The sequence below is a fragment of the Acomys minous genome (assembly GCF_964271855.1).
Source record: "Acomys minous genome assembly, chromosome: 1".
Lineage (NCBI taxonomy): Eukaryota > Metazoa > Chordata > Mammalia > Rodentia > Muridae > Acomys > Acomys minous.
This window is the reverse complement of record NC_140483.1, coordinates 65,558,582-65,583,895: the sequence shown is the minus strand read 5'-3', so window position 1 is coordinate 65,583,895 and position 25,314 is coordinate 65,558,582. Positions and strand designations below refer to the sequence as shown.

Here is a 25,314-nt window from a genome sequence, read left to right as displayed (position 1 = left end):
AAGAAAGGAAGAAGTTAAAGCATCCTATGTGCACTCAACATAATCCTCTACTTAAAAGGCCCTACCGACTAAGCCAGAAAATTCTTAGATCTAATGAACACTGTTATCATGGGAGATTGCTCAGTTGGTGAAATGTTTGCCTTGCAAACATGAGGCCTTGATTTTAGATTCCTAATATCTATGTAAAAAGCTGTACGTGACAATGCATACTTGTAATCCCAGGCCTGAAAGGAAACAGATGATTCCTGGGGTTTGCTCACCATCCAGGCTAGCAGTCTGATGAGCTCTCTGGGTTCAGTGAAGGGAGCCCAGCTCAAACATACAGTGAAAAACCATTGAGGAAAAAGACAAAAAGACATCTAGTGTTAACCTATGGCCTACACACACACTGAAAGAGAGAGAGAGAGAAAGAAAGTGAGAGAGAGAGATAGAAAGAGAGACAGAGGGAGAGAGAGAGAGAGAGAGAGAGAGAGAGAGAGAGAGAGAGAGAGCAATTGCTTTCACAATGGATTAAAATAAAACTAGCAATAAACTAACTTAACCAAAGGGGTAGACTACTGCTACAGTAAAACTTCAAAGCATCGGCTCTCAGAGAGGCACAGCCAGACAGGTCTCTGTGAGTTCAAGACCAGTCTGGTCTACCAAGCCTGTCCAGGAGAGCCAAGGCTACACAGAGAAAACCTGCCTCAAAATAAATAAATAAATAAATAAATAAATAAATAAATAAGTAAGTAAGTAAAAACCAAGCAACAAACTTCAAGATGTAGAAGAAAGTCATTGAAAGACACTAAGGATGGACAAGGCTCCTTTGATTACTGATCATCAGCACTAAAACTGTGAAAATGACTTCATTACAGATTTGATGTAACCAGCATAGAAATCCCCATGAACTCTTAAAATGACTAGAAGAGAAAGTGAACCTAAAGTTTGTATAAACACAAGAGATCAGCAAATGCACGGCAATCTTAAACAGCAAGTACAATGCTAGAAGCATTGCGCTACCTCTCTTAAATTACCACCAAAACAGTGTGGCACTGACAGAAAACAGTTGGAGGGCCCAGTAGTAACAAACACTGAGCCACTGCCAGTTATCCATGGCTAAGGTATCATCAAGAAACACTGGACAGGAAAAAACACCTCTTCAGCAAATGTGCTGCAGAAACTCGGTATACCGTGGAACAAACTACAACTACCTATTAGTGGAGAAGATCAAATTATCAGTCTCTTATGATTTCCCAGTCCCAGTATTTCTACCTGAAATGCTGCACAGTTACCAGAACTGAGTTACAGTTATGTAAGTACCAACAGAGACATTGCTGATGAGCACTGAAAGGCAGCATATAGTTAATTATTCATTACTTACAAAAGTTGTATTTTCCAATAACAATGTGGTAGCATTTGTTTCTGTGTTCAGTTTAATGACGTTTCCATTGTCGGTTTTATATACCACGTCTGTATCTGCAACAACAAAGACATTTTCAATTGACAAATGCATCAAGATAATTTCATATCTGTAAGGGAGAGAATGTGCACTATAAACACACATCATTGTCAGCCTTCAATAACCCCAGCAGATTTCTGCATTTGGCTCCCATTAATCCTCTGGAAATATCAGGAACCCTGCCTAACACATGCTTCATTGAGCAATGAACATAGGGTTAGTGAGGGGGCTACTCATTTTCATGGCTTAACAAATGGAAATTAATTAAAATATGGGCAATGTGCCACCCATTTCGAAAGGAAGGAGACAGAAAGAACACCCTCCAGCTTCCAAAGGAAGCCATTCTTCTTTTTATCTCTTCTGATGCTTAACTTACAAGAGCTGGTGATTTGCTGAACTTCATAGTACTAGGTCATCCCATACAGAACTGTCTTCCTGCAGACTTGGGCCCTTTTCAAGCACTCTGTCTCTAAGTGATCCCCAGTCAACTGCATCCTCTTGGGTGAGAGAATCCTTTATCTGGTGTTTTACTAGTTTTGTATAATCACAGATCAAAATTATCGAAGATGTAACTGTACCGTTCAATCCATCTTGACAATTTTAGAAGATGGCCTTTGCTTGAAATAATTGTTTTGCTTCAAAATGGCTGAAAATTTACATATCTGGTTAATTTTTGTCAGCTTGATACAAAACTAAAAATAGCTGGGAAGAGGTGATTTCTATTATGGAATTGCCTCCTTCAGATGGCCTAGACCTCTCACAGAAGGGGACCTCCTCCCCTACCATATGGCCAGAGAATATCATGTTTCATCCAGATAGCCCACTTCACCTTCCTCTGTGTGAAGAGATGCAATCAGGGGCACCAGAGCTCATGTCAGAGGCAGTCCCCACTCTCCCCACAACCATGGATAATGAACTCTCCATTGGCTATATCTGAAAAGGGATCTAGGTTTACTGCACATCTTGTTCTTGTTTGGTGCAAAAGTTTGTACAGGCACCCTCTGGGTCCAGATCTGCTAGCCTTGATGGTCTCCTTGTAGAGCTCCTGAACCCTCTGGGTCATTCCATTCCCCCATTGTTCCATACCACTCTCAGAGCTCCACCCAGAATCCAGAAATAAGTGCAAGCATCTGTCCAGATCCCCAGATGGGAAGAGTATCTCAGAGGACATCTATGTTGGGTTAACATGCACTTATAAGTAAATATATACCATGCGTATCTTTCTGGGTCTGGGTTACCTCACTCAGGATGATCATTTCTAGTTCAACCCATTTTCCAAAATATTTCATGATTTCCTTGTAATAGCTGAGTAGTATTCTATTGTGTAAATGTACCACAGTTTCTTTATCCATTCTTCATTTGAAGGACATCTAGGTTGTTTCCAGATTCTGGCTGTTACAAATAAGGCTGCTATGGACATTGATGAGCAAATGTCCTTGTTTTATGGTTAAGTAACTTTCTGGTATATGCCCAGGAGTATAGCTGGATCGTGAAACAGAACTATTCCCAGTTTTCTGAGAAAGTGCCAAATTGACTTTCAAGATGGTTGTGCAAGTTTACACTCCCACTAGCAGTGGGGAAGTGTTCCCCTTTCTCTATATCCTCGTCAGCATGTCATCACTTCACTTTTTTATCTCAACCATTCTGGCGGGTCAAAGATAGAATTTCAGAGTGGTTTGATTTTCATTTGCCTGATGACTAACGATGTTAAGCATTTCAATTCTGCTGAGAATTCTCCATTTAGCTCTGTACTCTCTTTTTTTAAAAATTGGGTTATTTTGTTTAGTGGTGTTTATTTTCTCGAGTTCTTTATATGTTTTGGATATTAACCCTCTGTTGGATGTAGGATTGGTGATTCCCCATTCTGTAGGCTATTGCTTTGTTCTATTGACAGTGTCTCCTGCCTTACAGAAGCTTCTCAACCTTATGAGGTCCCATTTATTAATTGTTGACCTTAAGGCCTAGGCTGTTGGTATTCTGTTCAGGAAGTTGTCTCCTGTGCCAATGTGTTCCAGGCTTTTCCCCACATTTTCTCCTAACCGATTTAGTGTCTCTGGCTTTATGTTGAGGACATTCTCCACCGATGAGTGGAGAGTGGGATATGACTTTCACACGAACTCTGGTGCCCCATATTTGACCATGTCCCCTTGATGGGGAGGCCTGGTGGCACTTAGAGGAAGGACAGCAGGCTACCAAGAAGAGACTTGATACCCTATGAGCATATACAGGGGGAGGAGGGCCCCTTCATTCACAGTCATAGGGGAGAGGAATAGGGTGAAAGCAGGAGGGAGGGAGGAATGGGAGGATACAGGGATGGGATAATAATTGAGATGTAACATGAATATTATCAATAAAAAATAGAAATTGAAAAAAAAAGAACATAAGGACTAAACTTAACATTGATTATTTAAAACTCAATTGTGTTGGATAATTGGACTTGAGATTTGTGAATACTGTTGGCTCTTAATGTCATGTCCACAAGTTTTTCCTCCTGTTCTTTATATTTCATTAGAGGAAAAACTTTTCCCTTTTAATCCATGTGTAATTCTTTAGGTCAATAAGAAATAAAGATATCATGAAATAGTTAAAAAAATCATTTAATACCTGTCTGTCTTCATAGTTTTTCAAGCCATCCTTTCTAATCTGGTTTTCTCTTTCTCACATTTATTCTGATTTACTATTTGACTTAAAATCACTAGGGAGATCCACTCACTCCTTTTAGAACTTCTCTTGCTAGGTTAATGAGTAACATCATGGCAAAGTGTTTCTAAACTATGTTGTACCTTGTTTGATATTAGGCAATGAACTTTGAGTGAGTCATCAGCGAGTGAAGTGCTTTTACATGGGAAGAGTAAGCTAGGGATGCTTCAAGCATCCTTAAAATGCAGCTTTATACATGCCTTTACAATACCTTGATTAAATAATCTTTTCTTCTTTTCAACTCTCTGAATTCTAAGAGTCAATTATCCTAAACACATATTCAACTCAATCAGTTCTCCAAAAGGAAAATATTTGCTGGGATAGCTCCACTATCTACCTCTCCCATCGTCCTTGCCCTGCATCCTAAGTGCTTACATTTGCAGCTTCCAACACTCATGGACAAATAGCTCCCATCATTCCCTCTCCTCCATAATTTGAGTGACAAAAAGAAATGCACAGCAGAGGCTGGAAAGAGAACTGTGTTGTTAAAAGTACGTTCTTCTCTTTCAGAGGGCCTAGGTTCAAGTCCCACAATCACATGACACACACTACCTGTAAATTCAGTTTCTGGTTTCCATGGGTACTTCATCTGCACAGTGCACAGATGTATACCCAAGTAAAATGCTCATATTGACATAAAAATAAAGTATTTTTAAAAAAATAAATGTATTCCAGTATATCCTAGTTTAAGATTTTTCAGGTAAATGCAGCCCTGTAATTTGTACCTTTTCCGCTGAAAGCTGAGAATAGACACTGCACAAAATGTTGCTTTCAATGTGGCCCAAAAGTCATGATCCCAGATAAGCAGGCCTAGGAGATGACTCAGTGGTCCAATAGCATGAACTGTGCCTCAGACACTCAGGTTTTCATACTGACACAACTGCCATGGCTATTTAAACTCCAGTTCACAAAGGACTCATACGACTCCTGTGATGGTTCACGGTGCTGGTCGAGTTGACAAAATCTACAATCACCTTAGAGACAAAGCTCAGTGAAGGATTCTCCACGGGAGATTAATTGGAATTGTGAGAACCAATCATGCCATGCATCTAAGACTACATGGAAAGTGAAAAGTTAGCTGAGCAGAGGAATTCCCATCTGCCTTCTTTCTGAGGAGGGGTCAGGAAGAATTTCTGTGTCCACAGGTACACCTTCTCTATCATGAGGGAGATGAAATGCCAGCTGCACTAAACCCTCGGTCCTGAAAATTGATCTTTTCATGCATTCTGATGCAGCAGTAAGGAACGAAACTAATACAGGAAGCTGGCCTGAATAGTGGGACCGTGACTGTGATAAACTGATGGTATCATCTACAGGACTTTGAAGTGGGTTTACAGAAGGAAGGTGTAAGAGATTTGAACTTTAAACTAGAAAAGCCCTAGACTACTTTAAATATATCTTATCAGGCCATCCTGGTAGACATTTGGAAGACCAGACTACAAGAGAAATAAAGTAGGGGTTTGGCTTACGGAGTTGCCAAGGGGAACAAAGGCTCTATAAAAAACTAGGCTAAGAGCCATTCTTGCACATGTGGGAAAAGGATCTACTTAAGATCTACCCATGCTCTGAGAACTTGTGTGAGTCTGAATTCCAAAGAACTGAACTAATTTTTTTTTGGCAGAGGGCATATTAAACCAGCTTCCATTTCAGACTGTGGCATGACTATTGCTCATTTATTAATATCTATAGAAGGATAGGACAAAGAGAAAAAAATGTAAAGTGAAGTTTTTCTAGGAGAAAAGTCTGATCAAATTCAAAGCTGTAGACAGTAGAAATAGTATCTTGAGAGTAAGATTCCATCAGTTAAAAATTCTAACATGGAAGAAAGCAAAGCCATTTGAGAGGAGAGGGTCTCAACTGAAATGTCACATGCTTCACATAGCCACCTCGACAGACAGAAGTCACTTTTTCCCAACGGATCCTAGGCTACGTGTCACCATGGCAGCAGAATAAGGCATCACCATCAGTAAGATAGTAGTCTGGTAGACATGAAGGATTTAAGGATGAGTAGATCATGGAGGCAAAGACAAAAGTTCCAAAATGCTGCTGAGGCTGGTCATATAATACAGGTACAGATTCTCTGAAAGGAGACACTTGAGTAGGGTAGGGTGGGGGCCACTTCATGAAGTTATGGAGAAAAACCTAAGTTGAAATGTACACACCATGAAGTCAACAGTTCCACAGTCATGGGAGGTCCACCAAGGAAAGCTGTAGGCATGGAGGGAAGCTGGGAGTTTGCCCCAGAGAGAGGCTATGCATGGTGTGGGCAGCAGAAGCAGACTGGGGAGATTACATAAGCCCCATGGAGCACAGGTGAATCTGCCATCAGTCTGCAGGGTTGGGAGTTTGCCCTACTGGGTTTTCCCTTGTCGGATTTTTTCCTTGCTCTTTCTCCATTCCACCCCTTTGGAATGAGGATATTTTATTCTATGTTGTTTCATATTGAAGCTCTGTAACTTTTCTTGGTTTTATAGCTCAGGGTTCACATATTGCCTTAAGTCTCAGAAGAGACTTCAACTTTGAATGTTTATACAGTATTGGACTATTGAAGTCCATAATGATTTTTAATGCATTTGCATTATGGAATTGGTTATGAGCTATGGAGACAAACTACAGAATATACTAGTTTACAGATGATATGTGTGAATGTCAAAATGTCAGGGGTGGAATTGTGACGGTTTATATGAATCCTAAACTTGAATGGATCTAAAATGACCTTGAAGATAAATATCTGCTCAGATATATTAGGACTACCCTAGATTCTTAACCCATGCGCTGGACCAAATAAAACAGGAGAAACTATTTAATGTTAGCATTCATCCTTCTGAATTTCCTGACTGTGGATGCAAAATGACCAGCTTCCTCACAGTCCTGCCATCATGTCTTCATCAGCATGACGGACTGTACCCTTTAGCTGTGAACCAGAACAAACATTTTCTTATTTAAGTTGCTTGTTGACAGATATTTTGTCACAGAAATGTGGAAAATAATTAATATAGAGTATAAATCTATTCCCTCCAGATGCTCTGAATTTTTAAAATGTTGTTTTCATAGACAGTATCAGGTAATAAATCCTAAGCCATTAATGTGCTATCATGGTGCTTTTATGGGAAACTGGCAGTTAAAAAAAAATCTAGTTTCTATGTGTATTAGCATAAAGTCACCTCATTAGCTGATGCTCATTTTATTACTTACTAAAAATGCAAGTATGCATTTGGTTTGGGCAAGAAAATTTGTTTGCTTAATATTGAATAATAATATTAAGTAAATCTATAAACAATTCTTTAAAAGTGAAAAATTTTTAGAGTATAAAAGGATATTGCAATGTTTACTGAGGCATTTGAATTCAAGCATGATCTTAACTTAATATAATATATTTTTATGTGTATGAAATAAGCTTTTTATATAACTCTACATTGTTAAACAAAACACAGAACCAATATACTGGGAAATCAAAACTAAAAATTATAGAATGACATAATAGTCTGTTTTCACAGAAAAGTCAAACCATTTCACAAATGATTTATTAAATATTGAGTTAAGATTTCATTTCTTAATTAAACATCTCAAGGATCAATCAAGAATTCAGAGCCACTCCTGATTGGAACACAGCAGGATGCTCATCCAACTAATGGAAACCATTTCTAACAGGAGCACGACATTTCCCTTATTATTTTAGGAGGCCCCTGATCCACAAGGAACAGTTTCATTTTTTGATCTATCTCAAATTTTGTTAAATCCGTATCCTTCGTCCTCATCAAACTTTTTGGAAGAGAAAATCTTGTATGTTCTTTTTTTTTTTCTTTCACCCAGCTAAATCAATGCACTCTGAAAATATCTTTGATATCTTCTGTGTGACCAACTATTCATACTTTTTATGGAGAATATCATTCTCTATGTTGCACAGTATAATAACTCCGTTCTTCTAGGTCTTCTCTGTCCCCATCTTTCCCTCTTCCTCAATAAGCCCACACCCACTTCTTTATGCAACTGATTTCTATGTTACTGTGTCCATTTTTGATCCTAGTCTCCACTCCTCCTACAGTATAGGGGCATCCTTCTTCCCTGAAACTGGAAACTCCAATGTCATCATGGAGTAACAATTGCCAGTTCTGGGCTGTGCTTCCCAAGATTCGATTGTCCCTAACTCAACCTCACAGACAGAGACAAAGATAAGTAGAAGGATTTCAGGCCCTTGTCTCTTGCCTTTGATCCTTGCTCAGGGATTCTTTCTTCGAACATATCTACAGATCCCAGAGGTCCACGGGTCATCTTCCCAGAGAACACCTTTTTTAAAATTGAATTTTATTAATTTATTCATATTATATCTCAATGGTTATCCCCTCCCTTGTATCCTCCCATTCCTCCCTCCCTCCCACTTTCCCCCTAATCCTCTCCCCTATGACTGTGACTGAGGGGGACCTCCTCCCCCTGTATATGCTCATAGGGTATCAAGTCTTTTCTTGGTAGCCTGCTATCCTTCCTCTGAGTGCCACCAGGCCTCGCCATTCAGGGGAGACCTGGTGGCACCCAGAGGACACTTTCAACACTCAGCTATGGGCTTCAGTTTTTCTTATTGGCTTTTTTCTGAGTCATCATTCAATGACACCTTGATAAACTGATTCTAGAGGAGACTCACAAACAACTGTACACTCAGCTCAGTAGACTGAAAGCAAATGGGTTATGACTTTAATTACACACTGTCTCCAAATTCCATATGCGTGTGCTGTGATCTGAACGTGAAACTTCCTGTCTAGACTCCTGTGTTTGAACACCTCATCTCCAGCCAGTGGTACCATTCTAGAAGGTTGAGTAGTCTTTAGGACATGAAGCCTGGCTGGAGGAAGTGGGTCACTGGGGATGGGCCTTAAGGTGTTAGCATCCACTTTCCACTTCCTGTTCCTTCACTGCTTTCTGACTGTGGACTCAGTTCAGTCATCACACCTCCTGCTCCAGGTGCCATGGTTCATGTCATTAGCATACCTACCCTTACGGTCATTCCTACTGTTCTACCTCTTTAGCTCCTGTGTAAATACTGTTTTTATAATATAACACCTAGACAGTTATTAATAAGATAACTTCCTGGCCTCCAGTGATTCCGATTGCATATGCCATTGCAGTCTACATAACCTTTTTCTTTGTCTGTCATGGATCAAAGACTTATGCTCCCTAAAACTAAAGTATGACATTGAATACACATCCTCATGTTTATTATTAACCCATAATGGACCAGATTCCATTTTTTTGCAGTACCCCACATCATATATTGCCCTTCCATTCTGATTTACTTACTTACCATGTGCAATCAGACATGACTCAGGTCCACTTTGGATGCTTCACCTGGTTTAAAGCATCCTTACGTTCCAGCTCTTTAGAAGGCCTCACATAGTAACTCCATCATCTGACCTCTCATACCAGTTATTGAATATTTGATCATGTACTCCCATTCAACATTTTTAGTATTTTTAGATTTGATGCCTTTTTTTTTTTTTGAGTTTTCAACAACTTGATACATTTAAGAAAAAAAAAAAGCCATTTTAAGATTATTTGCACAGTTTGTTCAAAGAGGCCCACATAATCTCAAAAGGAGGAAAGGCACTGTCGGGTCTTCTCCCTAGGCCAGAGCTAGTCTAGAGACTCTCTATTTTCTGGAATGTTCAGTTGGTGCTGGGTGCTGGCTTTTCCTGAGGATACACTTGGCTATGACCTAACAATGGCAGTCTCATGCTAGTTTTTATGACCAGGCAGTGGAGACTGCTCTCACTGAGCCCAGGAGGTTGGAAAAGAGGTGGAAGCCGAATTCAGATATCTTTCCTAACATACTTCTCAGTTTCACTCTGTACAGACTTGTCTACTGATGGGGCTCATGGGGCTTTGCTCAGTACTGGGTTGCAAGTATAAGACTTTAATTTAATTATTTCTTCCTCCTCTGAGCAAGAGACATCTCTCTCAAGTTTGGATGCTTGGAGTTGGGGAATAGATGATGTAGCCAACTCTTTTCTTCTTGCTTTCTTCATTATCATGTTTCCTTTCATTATACCAAAAGTGGGTGTTATGATCTCTCATGTTAATCTTTTATCACCTTTGGTACATTAACAACTTCAACTTGTTACTTTATGAGACAGTTAACAGAGAACCTCATTGACCATTTTAGTTCCCTGAGAACCACTTATTTTTCCACTGTGGTTCCCAAAATGGAAAAATTTTACAAGTCTGACCAGAACTTTGAGATCACACACAGTTGGCATGTTGCCGATCCTGAGTCACCCTATCTTGTACTATTTTTGTTTCCTTAATATCCATTCATTTTCATCTCTACGTCTGACCTAATAGTCTCTCACAATCAAGGAAAGAGACAAAACAAAATAGCAATAACAAAAATAGCTTTGGAGTGTGTAAACATAGCAGACCACTACCACAAGAGCTAAGAATGTCATCAAATAGCACAGACATCACATACGGCAAAGAGTTTTCTATTTTGCTATAATCCACTGCCCTAGTTGGCTTGAACTGTCAAGTTGACATAACGTAGAGACACTTGAGACAGGAATTTTAATTGAAGGATTTTCTATATCAGATCAGCTTTTGAGTATATCTGGGGGTTAGTAGTAGGGGACTGTTTTCATTGTTAATTGAGTCAGGGTAGCCTATCCTACTATGGCTGGCACCATCAATTAATTTTCAATACATTCCTCATGTACATGCCAATAGTTCATCATCAGTTGCTAAATTGAATATTCTCCTTTTGGATGACCCTATGCTGATCAGGAGAGCATCCAGTGCCACCAAAGGGCAATTGGCTTGCACCTGAAATATATCTGTACACTCTAGAAGCAGTTTAGTGCTCATGAGGTAGACAGAAAGAATTCCACAAATTTTATCATCATGATTCAAATCCCTATTTAAAAAATTAAGCTAAGAACACAAATACATATGAATAAAATTTACCAAAAGAAATGTCATCTTTCCTGGGCATGGTGGCACATGCCTTTAATCCTAGCACTCAGGGAGGCAGAGGCAAGCAGATCACTGTGACTTCTAGGCTAGCATGGTCTACAAAGCAAGTCCAGGATAGCAAAGGCTATGCAGATAAACACTGTCTTGAAATAAACCAAAACCAAACCAAACCAAAACAAAGCAAAGCTATAAAAAAAAAAAAAAAAAGAACTATCATCTTCATAGAAAAGTCTTAACTGTTAGCAATTAATATTATTTTGTGCAGAAGTGTCAACTCTACAAATGGCCCTTGCCATGAAAAACGACTTGTCCAGGATTTACAATGGACCTCTTGTCAGCCACTCAACTGATGATATCTACCTGCTTTAGGATTAAATATAAGTAGCAGCAATTTTCACATAATCATCTCATTCTTTTGATTGCCTGCTAAAAATTCAAACAAACAAACAAAGCAAAACCCCAAACAACAACAAAAACAGGAGAAGAAAATTAACTCCTCTTGAATTCCAAAATACTTTCCTGCACCCGGAAGGGCTGTTTATTTAAACAACACAGTAGCTTAAGCGCAGCTTTAATGCCTCCCAGCCTTTTTTTTTTTTTTTTTTTTTTTTAAGGAAACACCTGTGCCAAAAGCTTTCTTAATTTCAAACTCCTGCACTCAAAGGCCTCTACCTAAGTACGCAATCTGTTGTAATCAGTAGGCAAAAGGAAGACTTGAGCAGAGTCTTGCTTTCTCTTAGTTAAACATCTCATGTCAGATGAATTCTGTAAGAAATAAAAATATTACGTATCATTTTCAAAATAAGGTTATCTCCTGTCACTCTGGGTCTAGTTAGATGAACAGAAAACACTAGATCCCTGCTGCCAGTGTAGCCACTTGCCACTTCCACTTGGTCAAGCTCCTCCCACCACCTAAACTATTGGTTTAGAATAGAAAATTCCCAGGAGCCAAGCTTGCCTAAGTGACCTACAAAGGTCATGCATGTACTAAGTTTTAAAGGCAGTTGTAAGATGAGAGACAGATCCATGCACAGTCTTTGTTGAGAAAAAGAGAAACAAGCAGCAGAGGGAAAAGTAAGGCCTGGCTGGTGTGGAAGACTGTACCTACTGATTACTCAGCCAGGGAGAAGCAGGGAGCAGCTTACAAAGTGTGTAGTTTACACTTATTATTCTCTTCCTCAATTGTGGTTCTCCTCTTCCTTGGGAGCTGTTGGCCGCCACCCCACCAAGGTGGGAGGAGCAGAGAAGGAGATGCAGGGCCTGGAAGGCCATAAGCATGGCGGAGATCAAACACTCCAGGAACCAAACGACTGCTCAGAGTGGCTTTCTGGACCTTAGGGTTCTTCCAACACTCAATCAGCATCCTACCTGGCTTGCCTTTGCCAGGTTGTAAAATTAAGTGCCTCACATTCCCTACCCTGATTCTCTGGTGTCATTTTGATTTAGTGAGGGTCCATATTTCTTATGACATAGAAGTTGCTTGTGTGCCAACGGGCTTGCATCATAAGCATGAAGACCTAAACTTAGCTCTCCATCCTCCATGTAAAAACATGGGTGTGGCTGTGCCGGCCTGTGATCTCTGCTCTGTGGAGCTTGCTGCCCAGCAACCAAAAAGAGCAATGCATTTCAGGTTCTGTGAAAGACTCTGTTTGGAAAAGTCATAAGAAAGAAAATGGCTATGAGAGATACCTGGTATTGACTTGGGCTTTCATACACAAGGGGACAGGCATCCACAAACATACATATGTGAACATATAGATGGGCACATGTACACACATGCAAATTTGACTGTTTTTATGTTCATCCAGTCCTGGAAGTCAGAACCATGGTTACCTATACAGGACAGTCATTTTAAATTCATATTAAAGTTATAAATGAGAGAATAAATTAAACTGTAAGAAAAGCTGGGCAAATGTAAAAAGCGCTCCTGCCCCTTCAATTTTGTTTCAAACACTCTTTGCTTTTTCTCATCTAAAAAGAGTAAATGAAGTGGATCCCAGGCAGGCGACTGTGTGTCTTGCAAAAAGCGAGAGTTTTCTGGGACCACATATGTCTCAGTGCGTAAAAGTGCTTGCAGCCAAGCCTAATGGCCTGAATTGGATCTCTGGAACCAACAGAGTACAAGGAAAGAAGCAACTCCTACACATTGTCTACTGACCTCTACAGGTATTCACTGCAATTGCGCGCGTGCGCGCGCACACACACACACACACACACACACACACACACACACACACACACACTTTGAAAATCTGGATTTTTTTTTCCAAAATTGGGATGTCAGTCTAGTATTGCATCCCACTGGGTGTGCTGGTTCTATATGGCAATCACAATATCTGGAGACTCTGAGACCATACGTAAAAAAAAAAAAAAAAAACCAGGGTAAATTGTGGGGGGAGAGGAGGGACAGGAACCCCATAATGCATCAGGCTAATATAATAAAGATGACTGACTATAAGCAAGATGATTATCCACACTTACAGTCAAAACATATATCTTGACTTCCTTATCATCTACATATAGAAAGCAGCTCCCTGGCACTTCTAACCTGCACCTTAAGTTCATGGACCTGCAAATCTGTAATGTGCAGTACACCTGAGACATCATGCTGGGGTCTCATTACAGAAAAGCTTCTTAAGTAAGCATAACTATAAACATTACACCTGATATTTCATTTACTTTGAACCACGTAACTTCAAAATCCATTAAAATCACTTATATAGATGTTGTTAAGATACTTGAGCCTGACGCTCTCTCGTGAGAAGCCTATGCTACATTCTACGGCTGGTACTACAGAATGACCAATTGATTGAGATATGGTCTCATGTATGTCGGTCTGGCTTCCCACGCACTCACACTGAGAAAGATCTTGAACTTTTCAATGTTTGGCCTTTAGATTCTGTGTGCTGGCATTACAGACTCACACCACCACGTCCATTTTATGTGGTCCAATAGAACTTAAGCTTGTGCATGTCAGAGTGTTCTATGAAATGTTACATTCCCAGATAGAGAAGATTGCTGGCAACACACACACACACACACACACACACACACACACACACACACACGGAAGAAAAGGAGGAAAGAAAAAAATAAAAACCAACACTATTCCCCCATTTTACCTGAGTAGAAGCCTTAGAAAGTATTTCTTTTGAAAATAAATTGTTTGAGATTTATTTATTTTAGATATAGGAACATTTGCCTGCATGTATGTATATGTCCCATGTACATGCCGTGTGTTTGTGGAGTTCAGAGGTGATCCCTTGGAAATGGAGTTAGGAATGTTTGTGAGTCACAGTACGGGTGCTAGGAACCAAACCCGGAGCATCTGAAAGAGCAGTAAATGTTGTCAACCACTAAGCTGTATTTATAGCCATGAAGAGAATACTTTATTCTGCTAATGACCACAGTTTAGGGCTGTGGTACCCACTGTTGCTGGCATACTGTTTAAAATTGCAACAAATGTCCTTCCCCACAAAGAAAACAAAAAGAAAAACAAAAAAACAAAACAAAACAAAAAACCTCATTCCTACACAAGCATATTTCTGTCAGGATCTCTTTTCTAAGTAGAAGGAAACTTCAGAGCCTTGTTTACTTAAGAGCTATCAACCCTCGATCTTAACCAAGCATTTCCTCTCAAATCTATTAATTTTGCTATCACTAATTAAATGACCTCAAATTTCACGGTGGTATTTCCTTAATCATAAATTAGATAATGCTTTGTTGGACTTAGAAATTAGACATAATGAATCCTACATATTTAATCATGTTCAGAGCCTTAGTTTTCATTAAGAATTCTATACGCCATTGTTTAAATGTCTATTGGCACAGTTGGAGTACCTCCAGCTTAGCTGTTTTTATGTCATCCCTGAATGGCAAATCTCTGTAGTAAAGTCATTATAAAGTGACTTGATACCATACCGGTAACAACTATATTTGCTTTTCAGAATCAATAGCGTTCCACCACTGGCCTACCAAATGAATATACTAATATTGCCTACCTATTGACAACATGCTGTGTGTGTATGTGTGTGTGTGTGTGTGTGTGTATGTGTGTGTGTGTGTGTAAGAGAGAGTCAGGGACAGAAAGACAGACACACAGACACACACACACACACAGAGACAGACAGACAGACAGACAGAGAGACACAGAGAGAGAGAGACAGAGAGACAGAGAGAGAGAGGCAAGACAGAGACAGAGACAGAGACAGAGACAGAGACAGAGACAGAGACAGAGACAGAGACAGAGACAGAGAGTTTTGTTTATATGTGCATGTGTACAAAGATGCAAATGTTGATACCACAGGAGAGCATCAGGTGTCTTGCTATCTCACTTTACATTGTATTCCACTGAGCAGAGTGCCTCACTGAACCAATCAAACAGGCCACCAGTAAGCCCCAGTGACACTCTTGACTTCATCCCACACCAGCTCTTGGGTTACAGAAACATGTAGCAATATCTAGCTTCTTATATGCTAGGGATTGAAAAATCACAATCATAGCAGAGCACGTGCTGTGGCCCACTGTTCTATCTCTAACCCCTTAAACACACTTTTGTGCCCTTTGGACATTTATAACATCAGCATACCTGAGATGGCAGGAGAAAAAGAGATATGGGATTAACAACAATGCTTCCTCAAAGAAATATAATCACTGCTGAGAAAACTGTACAATGCAAATATATCAAGGCAAAAATAGATGAAAGTTTTAATGTATTTTGTATTTCCTTTAAAAACACAGATTTCTAGTCACAAAAGATGTCAATGTCTTATAATAGTTTATTCGCTTGCAATTACGCACTTGGGCCTTGAGGAGTAACCTTGGGATAAAGTGTGTAAAGGCCCCTGTTTGATTTGCATGATGACGCAAGAGATGAAAGTACAGATTATGTCTTTCACTATGTTCTTCCAATTCTCCACTGTCTGTTTTGAAATCCTAACACTATGGACTCACATGAACACAGTTTAAAGAAGACAATAAAGAAGTAGTGAGCTTGGAAGATGGCTTAGTTTGTAAACTGCTCGTCCCATGAGCATGTGGTCACAAGTTTTAGTCTCAAGACCCACATACCTAGTTGTGCCTTATATCTGCAACCCTAGGGCTATTGAGGCTTAGCTCTGAGGATCCCCAGGGCTTCCTGAACAGCTGAACTAGCAGAACCCTAGAGCACCAGATTCAGTGAGAGATTTAGTCTTCAAAAATATTAGGAAGACACCTGCCATTAAACTCTGGCCTCCACTGCCACATGCTCACAGGCAAATAAATACTTGCTCACACAATTTTCCATTGCCTATTTCTTACCCCTGACACTACCAACCCACATGGACCATTGACATTACTTTAAAAATACTTTGAAATATATTACTGAATATAGAAGAGGAAAAAGTAGTGATACATTAAAGACAGAAAAAAAAACTAATACTGATGCTACAGTTGTGAACAAAAGTATATAAAGTAGCTGTGGAGGTTTTGTTGTCTGACAAACTAATTCACACTTTTAAACAACAGATGCTGTGACTCCTCAAATGCATAATGGCATGCATTTATCAATTTCTGCATATTTCAATTAAATCTCTAAAGAGCAGAATTGATCACTGCACTCCAACAAGTATGTAATTAAATCATAAGGTAAGACATAATTGAACAGAAAATTGATTTAGTTGAATAAATTGAGGGAAATGCTGCACTGATTAAAAAAAAAACATTGAAAGAAGTGACAACAAGAATGATTAAAATTCAAATTCTCAGAGATAATTGGACCATAAGATGAAGAGCAGAATTTTTTTTTAACAGTTCTAGTTACCAATATTGGAAAATAGTAAGCAGGATCTGGAGTGAGTGGTGTATGGTTCAGTGGTTAAGAGCACTTCCTGGACAGGCATGAGGACAGGAGTTTGGGTCCCAGTGGCCACGCATGCCTTTACCTCCAGCACTCAGGGAAATAGAAGCAGGAGGCTTGCTTAGGATTGCTGGCTCCCCAAGGATAGCGGGAAAACACTCCAGGTTCTGTGAGAGACCCTGCCTCAGTGGAATCAAATGAAGGACAGAGTGGGACAGATGACCGCTCTCCTCTAGACGCCTCATGTGCAGGTGCATGAACCTGCGTGCATGGGCACTTTTGCACACGAACACATACCTCCCATGCATATGAATACTCACACAACAACAGTAATACAATTTAAAAAAAACCTATAGCTATATCTAAGGCAATGTTCAGAGAAAATGAGGCATTAATTTTGGACAGTAACATCTGTTTTCTTTTTAGGGGGTAGTGGTGAATTTTTTTTTCTTAAGCATTCTTTTACTTTTCTAATTTTTGAGTCATTCACCAGAAATAAACTCAGTTTATTGAAACAAACAAACAAACAAACAAAACACCATTGGTGATTCCACAGTCACACAGTAGGTTTAGTTGTGCTCTGTCTTCTCTCTGGGCTGTGATATAACTGACCACGAGGACTTAGGAGGGAAAGTTCTACTCTTAAAAGGAAGTTGGCAAACAATTGTACTATAGATGAGTGAAACACACACATGTTCGGCTTGAGGATGCTGCTGAAATGAATCAATAGTACTATCTTACTGAGGTCTTTTTGTAAGTAGTCAGCCTTTCCTTTGATTCAGAGATGCCCCCCAGGACCAGGAAACACTGTAGATTTTTATTGTCTTCACTTATACACTCTCTCTTTTGTGCAGGGACATGTATATGCACATGTGGCATGATGCATGTATACTTGTGAGTATGTGTGCCCCCCCCCCCGGACATGTGTGTGGAAGCTTGAGTTTGCCGGTGATGGATATCCTCAAGTGCTGTGTTTACGACTCATTTCCATTACTGTGATTTAGAAAGAAAATCATCCCATCACAAGATAACAGAGAGAAGGAAAGGGTTTATTTGCTTCACAGTTCCAAAGGTGACAGTCTACCATTTCATGGAAAACAAGGTAGAAAGTCTGGCGGCAGCCACACCATATCTATTCCGTCCATGAATATGTGGTCAGTGTGTACCAATTCCTGATTCACAGGAAAAAAAATTCTGGATGCAAAGAACAAACAAACAAGAAGTTTGAGTAGGGGATATAGACAATTTACACAGAGTATGTATTCTGTTGGTGATTACTTTTCCTTACGAAGAGTGTTGTTTGTAACTAAAACAGTTCTTCTACACACTGAAAATCACCATTCTTTCATATGGGAAAGATCAGCACAAGGAAATATAAGGACATGTGAAAATAAGACAACAAAAGACCAAAACAGCTTTGGAAACGTTTGCAATGTTTCTCAGAGTCTTATCATCTGTCATCTACTCAAGTTATATTTTACTCGGAGAAAAGGATTTTGCATGAAACCTCAGGACTTTGGGGCAGATGGGAGATGCTCACCAGGAGAAATACATGCTTTTGCCAGGATGTGTACTCAGGCACTCATTCTTCTGGGGAGGGATGTGAGCTGGCAGCAGATGAGGGTGAAATGACAGAGTAGACTGATTGGTAAGCAATAGAAGAGCCGTGGCTCTCCAGTGAGTCTTCAAGTCTTCCATTAGGATAGACTTAGCCGACTTGACAAGGAGCAACTCATTTTATGGGAGCTTTCTGCCTTCCTTCCTCTGAGAATGCAAATTGTTAGGTATAACTTTTAAAATACTAAACATACCAATTATTATTTCCTTATGTGTGGAGCAGAGTAGCTCAGGGTACATTAAGTGGTCCAGAGTGGAAGACAGAGGACAACTTAAGGGAGTCAGTTTTCTCCTTGTACTATGTGATTTTCTGTCATCAGGGGTGGAGCAAACATCTTTAACCACTGAGCCACCTGGCCAGCCCCAAAGTGAAGTTTAAGCAAGCTCTGGTTCTTTTCCTTAAACTTCTGGCATCAACCTACCTTTGGTCATGTAAAGTTTTTGTGCTAAATGTCACAGTCAAGGTGACAGTCTATCCTGCCTGTGAATTGTGCATTCTTTCAAAATAGTGTAAAATTTGCTACCATATATCCTTATATATACATTTAATTATAGGAGAACCAGAAAGTGTTTCTGATTCAAGGTGAAATCTGAATCTTCTAAACCTATGCAGTTGTCTTTCAGGGGCTAGTTACCTGAGCTGTTTGTGATTGTCTTTTTTCATTTGAAAACTGAAGAAAAAAAAAAAAAACAAGCCTAAGGATCAAATGCTACTACAATGCACATTAGCCCTGCAGAATCTTGCTGTGAATAACTATCTAGTATGTGATCCCAGGTATGAGAGAATTGGGATCCTCTGACTCACATAAGACTTAACAAAACAATACTCATGCTATCTAAGACAAGCAGAGAACCTTCCAGAGAACTTTTAGCCCTTTTAGTTCCCATTGCAGAAGCAATACTTAAAACCCTTGGATTAGAATGCCAAGACAACCAGACTGCAACACTGGTGCCTCCTTCTACCCATGCACCAGTGGCATTCTACAGAGCTTCATGTGTGTGTGAGTGTGTGTCTGCACATGTGTGCAGGTGCATGCAACACATGTGTGAGGATGATGGATAACAAAGATAACCCCAAGTACCATTCCTTTTGTTGACCACCTTTTTTTGATGAGAGTCTCTCCTTCACCTAGATTGCATAAGCAAGCCCCAAGGATCCACGTGTCTCCTCCTCCCCAGTTCTGAAACTGGAGATATGCATTGCCACATCCAGTTTTTTGTGTATGGATTTTGTAGATCTCAAAGATCCCCATCTCTACACAAGAGACAGGACCAAATGAGCTATCTCCCAGGCTACCTTCCAGTGTTTACGTATTTATTTATTTTTTTCTTTTTTTAAATATATTTTATTAATTTACTCATATTACATCACAATTGTTATCCCATCCCTTGTATCCTCCCAGTCTTCCCTCCCTCCCATTTTTCCCTTTACTCCCGTCCCCTATGACTGTGATTAAGGGGGACCTCCTCCCCCTGTATATGCTCATAGTGTATCAAGTCTCTTCTTGGTAGCCTTCTAATCCTTCCTCTGAGTGCCACCAGGCCTTCCCATCTAGGGGACATTGTCAAATATGGGGCACCAGAGTTCTTCTGAAAGTCAGACCCCACTCTCCACTCAACTGTGGAGATACGTATTTCTTATATCCTTTCTTTTTTTCTTTCCCTACCAGATCTTATGTGTCAGTGTGTGTGTGTGTGTGTGCGTGCGTGCGTGCACGTGCACGCACTTGAGCCTAGCAATATGTGTACACATGTGACATTCAGAAGACAGCTTTTGGGAATTGGTTTCCTCTTTCTGTGATGTGAGATCCAGGAATATAATTCAGTTAACCGAGCTTAGTGCGAACCCCTTCCCTTGCTAACCACTGTCTAGCTTTTTAATAAAATACTTTATAAAACTAAAGACTCACTGTGAAACCAAAAGGCACAAGTGGGTGAATAAGTGGGTTAGGATACAATAGATCAAAGTGGCTTCAGTTGACCTTCAGGAGTTGGTCATGGGCACACAGGAGAAACAACACTTCCTGTCACTAGTGTTGAGCGTGCAGCTGACAGTTATTCAGTAGAGTGTGAAGCTCGGAGGTGATCAGAGCTGTTGGAACACACGTTTCTACATTCACCTCTGGGTGCATCTTTCCTTTTGCTAAATGCTTGCTGGCTTTCCCTAATTTTGCATTCTCTCTTCCCAGTCGTCTGCATCCCACTTAATTCCAGCCACCTGTCTGCACAGACGGCGACTTGCTCACTTCTTTGAGAGAGCCAAAGACCTGCACCTGACAGATCATCCCAGTTAAATTGTCGCTGCTTTTTAAAGTCTCTGGGTTGAAATCGGGTTAAAGAACCAGAGGGAACAGATGTTACCCTTTAAGCATTTTATCTCTGTTTCTTTCATCTCACTGCACTTTAGAAAACATGATATGATGCATGTTCTCCTGAACATTATGTGTCTGCTTCTCTTCCGGAATATGGCATTTGCTATCCATGTCATTAGATAGAGAAAAGCTTTAAGCTGTGTGCCTTGCTTTGCGTCTCCTGTCTGCTAACTCCCTCAGTCTCCCTGAGACACAGCTGAAAGTGATGATAAAATGGGAGGGAACTGGCTCTGCACACTCAGTGTGATGTCAAAAACTTTACACAGGGGCTTTGCTGTAAGCCACCTGTTCTGAAAGAACAAAGAAGTAGTGTGCCAAGCCAGGACACACAGGATGCCTCAGTCTCAACCAACTAACTGCTAAGTGATTGCCGTGGACCTGGGAAATGCGGGAAGAAAGAGTCACATGAAAAAGTGAAAATCTATATGGACGAAAACAATGATGGGGCAGGTTTGTTTAAGAGTGGCTAGCTAAACTTGGTTAAAGAACTATATTATCTTGTCTTCAATGCCCCTCAGAGACTTGAGAAGGAATGAAACTTAAATTCCTGAGTGAACCCGCAGTGTGGGTTTAGCAGTTTCCAAAATGTACAAATTGACTGAAGCCAGTTTACCTCCTGACCAGTCCCCCAATACACTGTATAACGTTGGAGCCTCATCTTCAGTTTTCTGGCCTAATATTTCTGCCAGACTTATTCGTAGGGCGGGAACTATTGAGGACTTGCTTACCCTGACTTGGCAGAGTATGGCTGACAAGATAATATAGTTCTTTAACCAAGTTTAGCTGGTTAGGGGACAAGATCGTTTTAGATCAAGACATAGAAGTTAAGCTATTAGAGTCGAGATAGGATAGATATTGAATCTCATTCGGAGATCTAGACCCAACAAGACAGGAAAAACACTTACTTCAAAGGAGATGAATGCAGCTGGCCAAGTCACTATGAATGTAACATATATAGTACTCAGTATTCTCATGATTGTCCCATGGTTCTCCCTGCTGTATGTAGTTTGTTTTATACATGTGTAATAAAATAAAAGTATATATTAAAAAAAAAAGAGTGGCTAGCATTGTTAATGCCTACCAGGAGAAGACATCTGCCTATTAGTTTGTCCTTATTCTGTTTTTTGTTTGTTTGTTTGTTTTGTTTTGTTTTGTTTTTACCACACTACTCCTGATATTGGCTGTCAGAGAACCTTAGTGGACATCCTTCTTCTGCTTTCCCAAACTGGGATTACAAATGTGTTTCTCTTGCCTAGCTTTTTGTTTGTTTGCTGTGGATCTGAACTCAAGACCCCTTGCTTATTGACTGAATTATACTTTATCTATTAAGAAATAATCCCTCACAATTGAACTTTCCTGGTATCATATGATTAAGAGAAAGGTAGCGACATTATTCTTATGAGAGAAAGAAATTCAATTACAAGTCAGTAATGAGAGCTGAAATAGACTCTAAGGGACTTTCCAATGCTTTTCCCACTATTTTTAATTAATAAATTTTGCCAATTTTATATCTTAAGGCATCGATCTTGTGTTGTTATTAGTTTTTTGTTTGTTTGTTTTTGTTTTTTTTGAGACAGGGTTTCTCTGTGTAGCCTTGGCTGTCCTAGACTCACTTTGTAGACCAAGCTGGCCTTGAACTCACAGCGATCCACCTACCTCTGCCTCCCGAGTTCTGGGATTAAAGGCGTGTGCCGCCATTCCCCGCTTGATCTTGTGTTTTATCTAGGAGTTTGACAGTTTTCAGCCTTACACTCAGGTCATAGATTTATTCCTTTTAGCTTTTATATAGGGCGTTGAGATCCATCTTATTTCATACAAATCCTCAGTTCTCCTAGTGCCATTTGTTAGAAAGACCCCATGTTCTGTTGAGATCTTCAGTCCCTTTGGGCTGTCCTTTCTACCCCATTGCTTTCTGTGTCTCACTAGCCCTGTATCTCAATTACTCAGGTTTTATAACCAGACTTTTAAGTATGTTAAAATTTATTCTTATAAAATCTCATAGGTATATACACTGTATCTTAACTATTTTCATCCATCACTCCCTCCCAACAACTCTTGGCCTTCTCCCAATCTATGCCCCTCTAAGATTCATGTCGTCTGTTTGTTTTTTTTTAATAATCCACTGAGTCCAATTAGTGATGCCCATATGCACATAGGTGTATGTTATCTATTGGCTCATGGGCATCCAGCCAATGACCACATCCCAACGGAAATGCACTCTCCCTCCCCAGAAGCCACAAGCTTCCAGGCACTCTCTGAGAGTTTCTGTACTTTTTGGCCACTAGTTTTTCCTTTTCCTGATTTAGCATTTTAATCTTTTGGTGGGCTGGGGAGGTAAATCAGTGGGTAGTATTTTTACCAATGCAAAGCATGAGAAGGTGAATTTGAATGCCCAGCACCCCTGTAAAAACACATGCATGGCTGTATGGTTGTGTAAGATTAGCATTATGAAGGAAGAGATGGATGCATCCTTGGACTTCCTTGACTGTTAGTCTATTAAAAATGTCAAGCTTCCAGTTCAATGGGAGACTCTGTCCCAAAGGAACATAATAGATAATGTCCTCTTCTGGCCACAACATGCATGCACACAGAGCCATGCACTTCCACTCATGTGCGTGTTCTATAGACACAACACACACATGTACAAAATGTACGCCACACCCACATAAAGAAAACTATATTTTCATCTTTTGACTCTATTATTAGTGGAATGATACTGTTTTCATTTAATTCTTGTTCACTGATGATGGAACAAAATGCAAATTATTTTGTGTGGACTTTGTTTCCTCCCACTTTACTCATTTTTTAAAATTAGTTACAATCACAATTCTTTTCTATTTCTAGAGTTTTAAATAGGGAAGTTCCTATTATTTGGGTACACAGATGATTTTTGCAGATTATCATTGAATAGATTTAATATCTTTGCCAGTCCTTTCCTTGGTTAGAAACTCACAAAGCCATACTGGAGTAGCAAAAGTAAGCTTTCCGGCCTCACTCTCATATAAGTAGATAAGCTTTCAGTGTTTTGCTGCTGGGTGGCTTTGCCATGAATTTTCACTGTTGTTACTTTCAGTGCTAAGAATGGAACCTTGAGTATCCCACATGCTTTGAAAATGTCCTGTCACTGAGTTCTGCTCCAAGGCTGTGGATTTTTACCAAGCTTTCAGAATGATCCTGAATATATAAGCCTCTTGAGTAATTGGGATTACAAGCCTAGGCCACCCACAGGTATGTGTGCATGTGTGGCTGTGCATTTACAGTTCATTCTATTAAGGCAATATGACTGTTACTTCTCACTGACACTTTGGTTCAATCGAATGCCCAGAAGACTTGGAAAGCTCACCTCTGGGGGAAAAATCTGCAATGGAATTTCGAGAAATAGGTCATGTGGACTCAGCTATGGCTAGCACATTTGAAGATTCACAGTATGGTGGCATATTCAGGAGGCAGGAGGCTTGTGTCTTTGGAGGAATTGTTTTGCTCTGGCCTCTTCCTGTGCTCTACTTCTGTCTTTCCCTGGCTGGCTCATATAATCTTCTCAGCTCCTGCATGCCCTCCTAGCTGTGAGGGACCGACATCTCTGAAACTGTGAGCCAAATTAAAGATCCCTTCTTTGTGCTGATCTTGTTATTGTTATTGTTAAAACTTCAGAAGCTCCAACAGGCGAGGCTAAGTGAAGGAGATGGGTGGTGGTTGAAAGCAGAGATGTCAGTCTGGGTTCAATTCCTAGCACAAAAACAATATTAGGTGATGACTCAAAAGAATTATTCGAGGGACTTCTAGTAATATCTCGAGGAACACCACAATCATCACTTTAGTTGTAAGAAACAACCATCAATGATCAAAGTACCTAACCCTGGAATGTGGAATGAATATATGTATTCAAGTACATGAGTATATATATACTTGTCCACCATGATTTCATGCTACAGACAAACTTCTAATGCTGGCTAGGATTTGGGGAGGATAAGCTGCCACTACCCTAGAGCTTAAGTGGACTGATGTTAACTACAGTTCTCCACTTAAACCATCTTTCTGGAAATAACAAGCTTTCCAGAACTTTCAGAATTCCAGACAGACCATAAAGACAATTGTCTTCTGAATACAGAGACATTCCTGGTACTTCCTACTAAAATTCTTTGCCTGGCTGTAAAGACTTAGGTTATATCACCAGTCATCTTTACAAACTACAAGATAGTTTTTCCATTAAAAAAAGAAAGAGTTATCTGCTTTATATCCAAAGATGCTGTCATTAATGCTGTTATTACATTAATTCCGAAGTTTACATCATAGTTATAGGCTTTATTATGATAAAATTATATAAAATAATAAACATAATGCAGATTGTTAAACACTATTTTATGTTATGATTACTGGCTGTGCATACT

General features: G+C 39.9%; 1 protein-coding gene across 3 annotated transcripts in view; it reads right to left on the bottom strand.

Moving 5' to 3' along the window:
• Window positions 1-25,314, bottom strand: part of DPP10 (dipeptidyl peptidase like 10) — a 1,517,748-nt gene that overhangs the window by 391,251 nt on the left and 1,101,183 nt on the right. For all 3 annotated transcript variants that reach the window (XM_084793012.1, XM_084793011.1, XM_084793013.1), the window contains exon 4: window positions 1,364-1,458. In XM_084793012.1, coding sequence (XP_084649138.1) covers window positions 1,364-1,458 — 95 coding nt within the window. The remainder of the gene's footprint in view (window positions 1-1,363; window positions 1,459-25,314) is intronic.